Source organism: Mustela nigripes, chromosome 7 (assembly GCF_022355385.1).
Source record: "Mustela nigripes isolate SB6536 chromosome 7, MUSNIG.SB6536, whole genome shotgun sequence".
Taxonomy (NCBI): Eukaryota; Metazoa; Chordata; class Mammalia; order Carnivora; family Mustelidae; genus Mustela; species Mustela nigripes.
In genome coordinates, this window is record NC_081563.1 from 109,140,055 (window position 1) to 109,154,619 (window position 14,565).

At 42.2% G+C, this 14,565-nt stretch overlaps 1 protein-coding gene across 2 annotated transcripts; it reads right to left on the reverse strand.

Moving 5' to 3' along the window:
- Positions 1-1,781: 1,781 nt before the first annotated feature.
- Positions 1,782-14,208, reverse strand: LOC132021742 (secretogranin-1-like). 2 transcript variants are annotated; one of them, XM_059406568.1, is made up of 5 exons: positions 13,736-14,208; positions 10,054-10,097; positions 9,447-9,540; positions 3,032-4,782; positions 1,782-2,173 (listed from the first exon to the last, which is right to left on the reverse strand). In XM_059406568.1, the coding sequence occupies exons 1-5, from the start codon at positions 13,782-13,784 to the stop codon at positions 2,090-2,092; spliced, it is 2,022 nt and encodes a 673-aa protein (XP_059262551.1). In that variant the 5' UTR covers positions 13,785-14,208; the 3' UTR covers positions 1,782-2,089. The 2 variants fall into 2 exon arrangements, with proteins under 2 accessions (XP_059262551.1, XP_059262550.1); XM_059406567.1 differs by having other exon boundaries at positions 10,054-10,100.
- Positions 14,209-14,565: the final 357 nt, after the last annotated feature.

The window sequence follows — 14,565 nt, forward strand, 5'->3', positions numbered from 1 at the left end:
CTTGATTGCATCTACAGAAAATCTTCAAATAAGGTCACACTCACAGGTGCCAGGGGTTAAGTCTTCACCATGTCATTTTGGAGGACACAGTTCAACCCACTATATGCCTTTCAGGACTACTTGATGTTTTGCCATCAACATACATGACTTTGATCAAAAGAGGAGAAAACAATGGCCTGGGTGGTCCTTGAGTTCATCTTAAAGAAATGGTGGCATGGCATCCCCAGAGATCCTAATTGCACTTTGCTGGCACCCTGGGTCAGGTGGGATTTCTTGAATGTCTTCTGTATCCTTGATAGGTCATCTGTGCATACACATTGCCCTGCCCTCAAGTGTTTTCAAACTAAACCAAAAGGGTGTGTTAGTGCATCACCAGGAGACCAGGACCATGCAGTGTTATGCTCCACCTGCCAGCAGCCAGCAGCTTCTCAGGAGCAGGGCCATGTGCATGTGTGCGTGTGTGTATGTGTGTGTGTGTGTTGCTTGCCAGGCTAGCATTTGGTGCATTGCAGTGTTTTGTCTTCCCTTAACCAGTGAGTAAACCGCTATTCATCTTGGGCCCTTGAGTCCTTTTTATTAGGAAGGGATTTTGTTTTCCGCAGAGCTGCAATAGAAAAAAAGGAGAGATGTGTCTACTGCCATGTATTAAGCATTTCTTAGTAACTTGTATTAAGATGTGGTAACACAGAGGGTTATAATGGCCGTACATTAAAAACATTTGCCATAATACAAGCCTAGCTTTGGATGGTTTCTTGGGTTGGGGTCCCCCAGAAGCAGACCCTGAAATAAGAAGTTGAGGACAAGCTGTTTATTTGGGATCTGATTCCAGGAAATACCTGCTGAGATTACCAGTAAGAAGTAGTACAGGGAGACAAAGACAGCCTAGAAAGGGTATATTACCAAGCAGCTCACTGCTGTGGCACCTGGGGCTCAATCCCTTGAGAGGCACCGCTGGTGAGGGATGAGATGACAAGTAAAAGGAAGGAGAAGAGGACACTTTCCACTTGTCTTGCCATAGGAAGCGAGCTGCGGTGTTAGTAATGGTAGCGGCCAGCATTTCCTGCACCATGCCATATGCCAGGCAATATTCTAAGTGTTTTGCATACTCATTATCCTCGTAACAACCCAATAAGGCGGGTATCCTTATTTTACTGATGAACCTGAGGTCTAGAGAGGGAAAGCAACTTGTCCGAAGTCCTACAGCTACTTAGTAATAGAGCCAGTGCGCCATCTTCTTCCACATCATCAAGCAAAACATCAAGTAGTCCTGAAAGGCATATAGTGGGTTGATCTGTGTCCTCCGAAATGACTTGGTGAAAACTTACAAGAGACCGGCCCTGAGGGTCGCTCCAGGAATCTGTTTGGATCAGCCTACCTGTTCTGATTCCCAGTCCAGAGTTTTTCCCATTATCCAGACTCTCTCCTCCTTAGCTCTGAAAAATGACCTGTGGCTGGCTACTCCCAGAGCGTTCCAGATAACAGGATTTTAAAAAGTAAATGTCTTATGGTCATTTTTGAAATAGGTTCTTCAAGTCTATTTAATAATCTTTCTTTACCCTGGGGGAACAGATGTCTTTTCCTGTACTCTTTTGCTTTATATCCCAGACATTCTTTTACTTCAAAGTTTTTTTGTTGTTGTTTTATTTTCTTTTTTGCCTATTCTGCATCCAAAGACCAACAAAGCCTAATGCTGTCTTTTAAAATTTACTTTAGAGAATGGGTTTGAAAATCACACTCTTCCCTGTTAGCCCAAAGGAAGCTAAAAACATGAAACTTTGGCCTTAGGTGAATCTTTTATTATTTCAAACCAAGACAAATGTATTTCTTTTTCAAGGATTATAGCACAGTCATTGTCACGAGCATGTTAATGTGTCTATTTTGCAAGAAAGGATATATTACAAGTCATGCTATTCATATTTTCAATAGCATTCTGGCAAAAATTAAAGTATTTCCAATTGTGTCAAACACTGAATGAACAGAAAATTCTACTTTCTGCTTTTGGGTAAATAAATGGTGCCTTTTGGTGAAATGGTGGAAAATAGATAATGTGAGGACTGCTTCTTAAAACTGCCCTTTGCTCCAATGGCCATCAGCCCCTTCGGTTACCACTGAACTTCTCAGCTATTTTCTGTAGTTCTAGATCCATCGCAGCCAAGTTCTCAAGTTCCTTTTCCTAGAAAATACAGAAAAGGAAAAGTGGAGGCATGAGGTCCCAGATCGATTAATTTTATTGTGGTTTGAGGGAACTGTGGTTTGAACAGAAGGGAATTTTTGATATGTTAGAAGCCATACGAGACTCCCTACATCGGTGGTTCTCAAAGTGTGGTCTCCTGACCAGAGACATCAGCATCACCAAGGAACTTACCAGAAATGCATATTCTTGGGCTGCACCCAGGATCTACTCAATCAGAAACTCAGAAGCTAGGAATCTCTTGAGATTCTGCTGCACATTCAAGTTTGAGAAATGCCAGTCAGCATAATTCAGTATTAGGAAAAAATGATTGTTTAGGCAGGTATGGTTCTGATCATGTTAACTTTTTGAGATGTAAACTAATTTTTATAGTCCTGTAGCTGAAAAAGATAGACTAAAGCAGCAACTCATTTCTATATCATCAGTTCCTACCCTGGGAAATAGTGATGAAAATTTAAATGACCAAGAAGGCACCAAAAGAATGATTGTCAACCTTGGCTGAACACCTGGAAACCACCTGGAAGCTTGTAAAAATCCTGAGGCCCAAGTAGCACCCAGCACCAAAGATACAGAATCCCTGGAGGTGGATCCTAAACATCACTAATTACTCAAACCCTCCAGGTGATTCCAACATGCAGCCAAGGTTGAGAAGCACTGCAGTAGGGTAAGTGGGTAGGGATATGGACAATGGAACTCCAGCCCAGAGGTGGTCGGCATTCTCTTACTAGGGCTGTATCCTCATGGTAATCAATTCCCACCAGTTTCTCCACACTACTTTCAGATAGTCTGAAGATATTAACATTAACCATTTTAATTTTAAACAAAAGCCCCGCACCGTACCTCTTCCTCTGTCAGAACTCCCTGGCCAGCCCTGTCCTTTTCATTCTCTGCTGCACGGCGTGGGGTTATCTGCTCCTCAGAATCATAGAAGTCTGGAAATTCGGCTGACTTCTTCCGGTAATGAAGAAGCTGGTCTAGTTCAGCCACTCGGTCATACTGCCTTTTCAGATCCAGTTTGGGGGACAGATTTCTCTTCTCGTATCCCCAGTTCACGTCCTCCTCAAAGGGCTTTTTCTCCCACAAGTCATAGTTGTATTCTGGGAAGAAATTCTTCTCATTCAAGGTCAGCCCATTTTCCTCTTCCCCCTCAAGAAAATTGTCATCCATGTTGTCTTTCCTCTCAAAACGGCTGGTCTTCCACTGGGAAGGGTCATAGTATGGGTTGAGCAACTCCCCTAATCTCTTCCTCTTGTCAGTGGTGTAATGGGGACCATACTGTTTGCCTTGAAGCCTAGCTTCCTCCCTGCTTTCTGTAGCATCTTCTAGGTCCTCCTGCTGTTGCCATTTCCCTTGGGCTTCTTCCTCATCCCTTTCCTCACCATAGTTGAGGTAATTTCTGTCCTGCTCCCTCCACTCGCCTTGTGGGCGCCTCCTTGCCTTGTCCATCTGGTTGTCTTGGACATGGTGGTGTCCTTCACCCAAGAACCGTTTTTCTTCTTTGTTGTCTGGAATGGAATATGCACCTGGTTCCCCTCCCCTGGCTCTGTGGAGATGTCCCCCCTCACGGCCCCTCTCTTCCTCACTTTCTTCGTTATATCCCTGTGCTATGTTGTCAAGCTCTGAGCTGGGGCGATTTCTCTTATCCTCCTCCTGGCTCTCCTCACTGGGAGGTCTTGGAGCCCTGTACTCCTCACTTCCTCTGCCCCCATATCGTCCCTGCTCCAGATCCTTGGGAGCATGGACAGCCTGGTAACTCCTCACTTCTTCCCCATATTCAGGTTCTTCCTCTGAAGCCCTATAGTGGGCTGGATGGCGGTCCCTCTTTTCCCCTAAACTGACTGTGCCCACGTTTGAGTCCTCAGATTCCTCACGGAGGTGTCCCTTTTCCTCGGAGGGAGGTTTCCCTTCTTGAGAGGACCTGTCAGGCCTGGTCCTCCCGTGGTGGTGTCTTGGCTTCCAGCGTCGTTTGTCCACATCAGGCTCAGCATCTTCCTCACTTTCCTCAGATTCTTCCTTGCTCCCAACTTGGCTTTTAGACTCTTGAGTGTGTTTCTCCTGGCTTCTTGTATCCTCTCCACTCTCCTGGCTGTTCCTCTCCCGGCTGTGTGTCTTTTCCTCAGGGGGCCCAGCAGAGTGTAGACCATATCTGGCCTCTAACTCTTCTTTTTTCTTAGCTGTAGCCTGGTTTCTTTTGTTGAGAAAGGCATTCTGTGTCTCTCCTAGGTCTTCCACATTTTTCTCTTCACTGCCATCTTTCCCATGCTCCCTTTTCTGATATTTCTCCCTCCCTTCTTCCTTCCTGTCCTCTTCCTCGATTTTCTCAGAATGGTGTGGGTTTGCTTCTTTGGAGACTTGTCTGTCAGAGGGGAAGAGGTCCCCTTGGGGTTCGCTCGCTCCTTCTCGGCTGTGCCCACCTTCCTCTGTGTCTGCCACTGTGGGGTCTTGGGTGTCCTCCTCTCCTGGGGCTCTTGCTTCCTCCATCCCAGAAGGCCTATGGGCTTCTGAGGCATCAGCTGGGTCTCTTAACAATCTTACTTCAAACCGTGTGTTTTCATTTTCACTTTTCTCTTCATCTTTGACTTCTTTTCTACCTATAATGAGAATAAAGAAGTATAAGTATAACTTCAGAATTGCTTGTGGTTCAACAGGCACCAATGTCAGTGATCACTACAAAACCAAACGGCCTGAATTACTTGGATAATTTTTTAAGTTAAGAAAAATTATACTCAGATTCCTTTTAAAAGAAAACGGTATGAAAGTTCCTTGGCTCTGTTTAACTATAATTTAAAAAAAACCTCTATTCTTACTTTTGTCATAACAGCCAGCCAGCATTTCTCATTGGTATGATTTTTTTTTTTAAGATTTTACTTATTTATTTGAGAGAGAGAATGAGAGAGCGCACAAGCAGCAGGGAGGGGCAGAGGGAAAGGGAGAAGCAGAGTCTCCACTGAGCAGGGAGCCTAATGCAGGCTCAATCCTGAGCCAAAGGTTGATATTTAACCAACTGAGCACCCAGGTGCCCCCTCACTGGTACTATTAATGATCAAATTAAAATCCAAATAGAGATTTGTGAAATGTTAGTATTAAGAATCAGAAGAAACCTTAGAATTCATCTAATTCAATCTCCCCTTTTTACAAACAAAGACATTGAGACTTAGAGAAATATAATTAGGGACACTTCTTTCCATATTTGCTCTAAGTGAGGACAAAAAATTAGCATTATGTGAATAGTTCTCCCATCCAAGTACTAAGTAGGCCCGACCCTACTTAGCTTCCGAGATCAGACGAGATGGGGCATGTTCAGGGTGGTATGGCTGTAGACGAATAATTCTAACTAGAATCCAGCTAAATAAAGTTAAATAGCTAAAATGGGAAGTATCAGGATTCAAAGGAGGATTTTAAATTTTTAAATTATTAGTTTATCAGTCTTTTTAATCCAATCCACTGTGTAGACTCAATGTAGCAGTGACAATATAATTTAGTAACCAGTGTTAAGAAGGATGTGTATTTCTTCCCTGAGAAAACGGCACAGCAGTAAAGAAACATTTCTTCCATCACTCAGGTCCCATCTGCCCAAGCATCTCACATACTGAGGTTGAAGATCAGTATACTGAGTTATCTTTGTGTTTCATTAGCCAACAGTAGATGGTATAACTGATACTTTAATTGAATGTGTTCTCTCCTATCTTTTCCAAATGTCAATAGCTCCTTTACTAAACCCTCCTTAATTCAAGGGCGTTTCATGAAAGGAGATATGCAGCTAGCATTGCCTGATTGTTAGCCAGAAAGGCTTGGATTTCAACTTACGTCACTGAGTTCAGAGAGAACTCCTGAAGCCAAGGTCTCTTATAGCTCTGGGTCCAGATCTATACTGTCTGTTGTGGGAACTGCCAGCCCTTTGTGGCTACTGAGTACTTGAAATGTGGCTGGTCCAAACTGAGATGAGCTGTAAGTCTAAGACACCCACTAGATTTTGAAGACTTTGTATGAAAAAAATGGAAATACTTCAATTTTTCCTATTGATTATATATTGAAATAATATTTTGGATGTATTAGATGATATATATTATAAATATATTGGTTGTGGGTGCATCTGGCTCAGTCAGAGGAGCATGTGACTCTTGATGTTGGGGTTGTGAGTTCAAGCCCCACATTGGGTGTAGAGATTACTAAAAAAAAAAAAAAGATAAACTTTATAAATAAATACATAAATAAATCTATAGGTATGTATATAAGTATATAACTATAAATAAATATGTAAGTATTATATATTGAATAAAATACATTGGATACACATAAAATATACTATTAAAATTAAATTCTCCTATCTCTTTACTTTTTTAATGTGGCCACTAAGAAATCTGAAATTATATCTGTGGCTCACATTATGTTTCTACTGAATGGCACTGATGAGTCATTTTGAACTGACATTTGCAAAATGGAAAAAACTGGTCATTGTAAAAATGTCCAAGAAATAGTGGATGGTCTGTACCTTTCTCCTTAAAGGGTAGCCTGGCATGATAACATTCTCATGTTTCACGGATCAACTGAAATATCTCTACCCTCTCACACCCAGAGACACCTGAGAGCTGGTCCCTCCCCAGTGACTTTGTCTTTTAAGAGCCATTGCAACATTGAAGCAGGTGGGGCCATCGATCCAGGTAGGCACAGGTGAGCAAGGAGGCTTTGGGCAGATACTGACCTCATTCTGAGAGGCAGCTGACATAGCCCTAATCATACAGGATCTCAGCTTTCCAAGGTGGGGGCTGTGACACCCCTTTCCTACTGCCTACTGGTCAGGAACAGAGTATTTTTATTTTTTCCCAGTTAAATGTGCGCTCCCTGTAGCAGCCTGTGTGTGAGTCTTTGCACTTCTTCCTAAATTTAGCTTTAAGTCCCCGCAGGTGAGATCAGAGGACTGTGATTAGCAACACATAGTCATTGTCAGTCTGTAAAACCAAGGTGTGGAATGAAGCTCATCCTTAATTTCAAGTAAAAAAGGGGGAAATGTACCTTCCATCCTTAACTATCCATTGCCAGGATGACCAGATTAACCTGGACAAAAAGATTCTTGCACCTATTAAGAAATTGGGTTAGGAATGCCCTAAGGTCTCTTCAAGCCAGAAAACAATGATTCTCCTCTATTCCCCAAGTGCTCATTCACTCAACAAGTGTATGCTTGCTCCACCAACCCTCTGGAGAGAATAGAAAGTGGAGATGAAGATGCCCCAGGGGCAGGAGGGCGATTTCTCTTTCCAGTTGGCCAAAAAGCTCCACCAGTATTGGGGTCAGTTTAGGACATATGAGCAGGAAAGAAAACTAGAATTGGGAAGAAGCCACAAATTGGTAGCCCAGAGGTGAGTTCTGCATGGCCTACATAGCATATTATTATTTATACCAAATATAAAATTATTATATATATAATATATATTATTTATATAATATAAATATATTATTTATACCAAATAGCTTATTATTATTAGTCATTTCAAATTCAGAGGCAATGCTTAAATACCAGGAGATACTGCTTACAAATTCAAATTTTAACTTCTTTTGAAAAATCCCCAAATCTGATAACAAAGTCTGTATTTCTCCACAGTGGGGCTAGAACTGAGAAATTAGCCCTCCCCCCGCCCCCCCCCCCCCCCCCGGACTTGTATCCTTCCAGTTTGTGAGTTACTTCCTATCCTCCTATCCTGCCTTACTCCCTATAGGGTCTGTGTCTGGCCTTGGCTGCTGTCTGAGTCTGCCACCAGGGGACGCTCTTAAACCCTCCCGATCTCAGCATTGTATAATTCTCTGGGTGGAGTGTCACCAGGGTCCCTCCCGAAGACAGGAGTCATTTGATTTTAACCAGTTTCCCTGGGTCTCTCTGAACAGACATCAAAAGACTCCAGGGCACAGTCAGTGTTAATCAGAGGCTAGAATCACTATGGCCTCAACCGACCTAAAGGCTGAATCTGATCTTGGCAGGCAAGCAGAGCCTTGCATTCAACAGCTCTTCCTAAGAAATCACAATTCTTCAGTGACCTACTATGGCAGACCCCACACTTTTGCATCCATCTGGTAAACGAAGGAAGGGAAAGGGAGAGAGTGAGACAGGCTTGCCCAGAGGAGCTCCCTTTAGTCTCTGCCTGAAGACTCATTCTGTCTGTGTTCATTCCCTGTAATGGCTGGAAAAGAAAGTTGGGGAGAAATTCGGAAAGACGTGTAAGCTGGGATTGGTAAGGAAGTTTCCACCCACTGTTCATGGGGTGTGTAGAGGTTCAGGTCCCCATATCTGTGATTACCCTGAAGCCCCCAACGGTGGACTGAGTCCTGCCAGGTTAATCTTTTGTTCAATTGCCAATACTTACTTTTACCATTTTATGCACAAGGGCTCATGTGTGTCACTAGCAGGAGAGTACTATCTTGCAATGAGAATTTTGGAGGTGACAGGAAAAACAAATCCGCTATTCCCAGCCTAACTAAAAATTTAAAAGCAGAGAAGGTGTTGAAGAGAACAGTGGTTTTTGGATTCGATTGAGTCAGGTTGACTTCATGCATAAGAGACGGCAACTGATCTCAATATCAACCCAACGGATACTGCTTGCATTTCTCTTCAAGTTTTGTCTTGAACAGAAGTTGATTGTATAGAGAACACATCCCACTCTAGATGCAGAAGGTCACTGCTCTGACTCACTGGCTGCTCTACTTCTACCCTCCCTCTTCTAGTTCTCTGCCATTTGGGAATACCTCCCATTCTAATCAGCTCTAAATTAAGATGGCTTGAACAATCTGTCATGTAAAGGGGCCAGAAGTTCCCAAGTCATTCTTCGAGCTTCTAACATCTTACTGTCAGAAGAGCAGAAGGCAAAGAGAAGAATAATTTTAAGGTCTCCTTCTAACCTTTCTTCCTCCAGCATTCCCAGAACAGTTCCACCCAAGTGAAAGCTGTTCTAAAAATCCAAATTCTGGAACCAAGAATTTAAGAACTGATAGCTAACTCAAAGGCTATCATTGAGTTCAACTCCCTCATTTTTACTTTGAGAAAATAAGCCCAGAAAGGCAAGAGGTCCTTCCCCATAGCCACATAGCTGTGAAGTGGCAGAGTGGGACTAGAAGTCATTATCTTCGATCTCCCCAGATCCTAGTCCAGTCTTCACTCTTCCCATTGCATTATGCCCTTCCCGTTCCCTTTCATTTGGAGGTAAATTGGAAGGTAATGGAAGCAGGAGGAAGGACAAAGATTTTCTGCAGTGTAGGACACACTTACTCTTTTTCAGGACTTGGCGACACTCAGGGGTGATGGGTGGAGCGTTGGACTTCGACAAGGCATTTGAGAGAACCTCAATGATGCAGTGAGTCACCTGGGGGGAAACCCAAGAGCAGGTTGGCAAAAGCTGATGTCACTGGGATGACAGACTAACTCAACCCAGAGCTGCTATCGCAAGAGGCTCGGCTCTGTGGCCTATATTGGTGTGGGATCCTTGGGGCAGAAATGTAGATTTACAGGACTACAGTGATATTTCATAGGCTTCTCGACAGAACAATGCAAAATAGCATGGGTCGAGATTACACAAGAGAGGAGACATAAATACCCATTTCTTGCAGGTTGGAAGGAAAATGGTGATCACAGCTATCCTCAAGGGCACTGAAGACACCAGGAAGGAAGGGAGAGCCCAGAGCAGGAGGGACATTCTTTGCCTCCAATTCCCTCAGGGGTAAAAACCTGGCTTTATAAGACTATATTGTAGGTTTCCTGCTGCTGTATTTGTTTTTGTTTGTTTGTTTGTTTGTTTGGTTTGGTTTGGTATGATAAGGAGTGGGAGAATCTAGAGTCTAGGTAAAAGTCCAGATTCTGGACGTCCAATTAAACTTACCATTTCTTCATTGTGGTTCCTGTTATCCACTGGCACAGAACTGACTGCTTTGAAGGAGAAAAAGAAACGGGAAGACTTTAGTTGATTTTTGGAAGCTGGGTAGCCCCAAACTCACAAAACCACCCCCCCTTGCACGTTATTTAGAGAGAGGGGCAGAGTCACAGCTGAGCAAAATGGAAATGGTTGAAGAAAATTGGTCTAGGAGTCATAATTGCCTGTGCACGTGCACACACGCACATGCACACACACACACACACACACATACACACACTGCTGTTTTCCTTAGCAATGTCTTAAACATGATTTGGAAATGAATACTGTCTTATATAGAGTATAATTCAAATCCAGACCAAGACACAGAGAGCTTCTGAGATGTTGGCTATGTTTGCTTTCTTTCTTTCAAGATTTATTTATTTATTTGAGGGAAAGAGAGAGGGGGAAGAAGTTGGGGGAGGGGCAGAAGGAGAAGAAGAGAATCTCAAGCAGACTCCCCCACTGAGCATGGAACCTAAAGTGGGGCTTGATCCTAAGACTCTGAGATCATGACTGAGCCAAAACCAAGAGGTTCATGCTCAGCCAAGGGAACCACCCAGGCACCCTGGCAAATTCTGTTTCTTGATCAGAGTAGTGCTTACACAGTTGTGCTCAATGAATGAAAAATACATTAAGCTGTGTGCTTATGATCTATGCAGTTTTCTTAAAACTTTAAACCTTCAATAAAAGGTTTAAAACTTAGTTTAAATGAAACCAGTAAGAGTGAAACTCTCAGACAGCAGAGATGAAAGCTACTCAAATGCAGTTTATTTTTAACTGGCGACCTGACCTCTTCTCACGAAATGTTTGCTCTCCAAGTATTTTTAACTGCCTGCCTCTAATCAGTTACAGATCATAGGGCTCAATCTCGAAGTACAACAATCTTGAAATACAACACCTATTTCACTCACCTTACTGAATTTTCCTTTTTCAAGCATGGCCTACGATCTACTTCAATTGTTTCGAGAAGCCCAAAGCTATCCAGCATGTTAAATTCATGTGTAAACTATTTGAGAAGTGGTTAACAAGGTAAGAAGACCCCACAATCTTCCTGAAATGTAGTTCAGACAAGATCCAGATGGCCTACCTTTGGCACCCAGGGTCCATTATGCGAGGCCATTATTTTATCCCCCAAATGGCTGTTATTTGGGAACATTTCCACTCTGGCACTTATTCTTTGGACCTAAATCTGTAAAATTCCCCAGAAAGAAATAACTGAGAGAATTACTCCTCTAATGAACTGGAAGTTGCCTTTTAAAAATCTAGCTTTACTAAACCTTCTTTGTAATGCATTTTCTTGCTAATAACTTTTTCCCCCACAAATGTAAAAATAGGTGCTTTTATTAACTACTGACATTGCCAAAGTATTTACAGTTATCAGATTTTGGTGGAGAGAAATATTTTTCTTTATCATGCTAAACAATTTATAGCTCATGTTTGTTATTGCAGGACAGTCCTGTTTCTCTGACTAAGGCTCTTCCAATCTGTTTCTGTTGGAAAGGAGCTAAGGTCTCCTTATATAGGTGCATTATGCATCTTCCAATAGAATCTGTGACAGCAAAGTAATAACCAAAGATGTGTTGATCCCCCTAAGATAGTTTTGACTTATTTTTGTATAAATTAAGATTCAAGAGGCACCAAAGAAAACCCAAAGATTATGATAGAAGTGAAGTATTCAGATGGTAGAAAATCTTCAAATTGTATTGTATGATAAACCTGAGAATGACTTCTAAAGTATTCTATATCATAAGACTATCAAACTAAGGTTTGATTCCAGAATAAAAATGCAGCTATAATTTTAAAAGTTAAGCAACCTCATCTGAATGCAGAAACTATTTCACCCAGTATATTGTGGATATCACAGAGTTGCTTCACTCATATTAATTTTTTAGAGTTCCCAGTAGCTACTGTAGAAAGGTATGGATCTCCCTTCAGAAGCTCTTAAGGGTAGGAAATGAACCAGATGGTTTCCTGAGGCTTTTCTTCAGCCCTATGATTTTGCTAAATAGCAAGTTTTGCTGGAAGGCTACCATGTTTCATTTCCAGGCATTTGTGGAAGGTGGGAACAGGAAATGACTGCTAACAGGTATAGGGGTTTCTTTCTGCAGTAATGAAAAACTTCTGACATTTGATAGTGATTACAGAATCTGTGAATATACTGTCACATGCTTTAAAAGTATGGATTTTATGGTGTGTGAATTATAGCCCAATAACTTTTAAAAAGAATATAATGTCTCAAAAAATAATGTCTCAACTTTAGCCAATACTAAAATGTGAACCCTTCTTAAAATATTCTCTTGCATAAAGGAGCTATAAATATTTTACCACTATAGTTAAATAAGTCTCACAAATGACACTGTTTTTTAGTCCAAAGTCAATGTATAGCATAGCTATAGCACTTTAAGCAATCTCTTTCTGAAAATATTTTTGACTGGAAAAGACTATAAATATTCATTTAGTTTTCTTTAGATTAAGAACATTTATAGACAATTTATAAGAGTGACAAGAATGTTAGAAAATTCTGAATGTATGTAGCTTACAATAAGATAAATTATCATTGGTTTTCATCTTGTGTCTTTATATTTGGGATCCAGCATTTGCTGTCAATGAAAGCTTCATATTCATGGGTGGCAATACCTCAGTTCCAGTTAGGAATTGCAATCTCGGATAAGAACAATATCCTATGAGATTATTAAAACAGCCACAGAAAACCTCCAGTTTAATCTGGTAATAGCATATTTACTTCCCAATGATCTAGTGATTTTACTTCAACACACACACACACTTTTTAAAATCTTCAGAGATTATTTATTCAAGATCCAGAGTAGTTTGAAAGATTAATCCTATAGTCTTCCACACATCAAGAGACACTCTCAAATACCTGCTACTTAAAATTTCATTCTCCCAAATTGGCTGAAATGATGTTTTGGGTTTAACTTCTTCAAGGATATCTTTGTAGTTATTTTATAATTGTTATTTTCCCGGAGTACGAAAGTCAAAATATCTACTGCAGTTTCCATTCATAACTTTAAAATGCATGAATTTGGGTATGGAATTACCTCTCCCCAGAAATGGAATTATAACATGCAAAAAAAATTAAACTTGTACATACATATATGTGAACACATAGAGAAACATGTTAAAAGAAAGATACCTGATATACATAGAAGACTTAATTCCATCTCATCATATTTAAATAATAATAAAGGAAATTATGCAGGTGCCAAGTAATACCATAATACATGTACTCTTGTGTCTCCATAGTCCTCTGGCTTTGAAAAACCAAACAAATTCTTAATTCCAGTTACATATTAAGATTTTAGCAGGTAGAGAGAACGTGACATATTAGAAGTGAGCACAAAATGTGGGGTTTCCTTAGAGGTACAGGCACGTTTCTCTCTATCTATAGGAAAACTCAGATATGAAAAGACTGAGACTCTTCTGGTTGGGCTAGGAAGCCCTCTGGCTTTTTCCAAGTCAGACGATGAAGCAGGGAGTTTCAGAAATTAAGACTGTCAAGCAAAAAGGAGAACGCTTTCACTCAACCTTCCTCTCTCCCCGTGTATATACAAGTCAAGCTTTCCCAGGGGCCAGGAAGACCGAGGCTAGCGCTGTCCACGGTGCTGAACAGCCGGCTGAGCCCACTCACCGGCCACCACCGCCGCTCCCAGGAAGCCGAGAAACACGGCCGGCTGCATGGCTCCGATCGCTCGAATCTGCACGGAGAAGAGGATGGGAGCTGGACCGGTGAGTGAGATGCGGGCCGAAGGCGAGATAAAGGTGCTCCGGAAAAGCAGCTGCGGGTCCGGGTCCCCACGGTGTGGCGCGGTTGGCGCAGGCCCCCGCTCTTTTAAAGGGCAAGCCGGGCCTCAGGGACAGGAGGGGTGGGAACCCAGGAGGCGGCGCCCCCTCGCTCAGCCCTGACGTCACGAGGCGGCCCCCCGGGCCGCAGCGCAAGTAGGAGGAAATTTACGCCAGTCCAGTCTCCTGGGTGCTTGGGGTCTGGAGCGGGGGTGGGGAGTAAGGCGGACTTAGGAATGAAGGGCTAAGCGGGAGGTAATGCAAATCTGACGTGAAGGGAGAGACTGAGGTCCCTCTGAGATTGCTCAAGCTTATTCCTCATCTCCTCCACCCCACCTCCAAATCTGAAAGCGTGTGTTAGTGTGTATGGCTGTGTATGGTGTGCGGTTTTGCTGAGAGGGTATCTGGGACTGAGTCTGGTTTGTGTCTTCATTACCCAGCGGAGGATAAAATTGCTAATAACTAAAGAGGACTAAAGGGGGGAGGGGGACGTGGAAAAAGGAATGATGGCTTTAAAAATAAAAGGTGCAGCTGGAGAATATGTAGCCTGCTGTTCCTTCAAATTTTTAGTCTTATATTTGTCGACCTACCCATTATTCTATCTGTGTCTCTCTACCTACCCATGTGCTATTCGTGATTTTCTCTCTTTCTCTCTCTGAACACATAACATATAACACA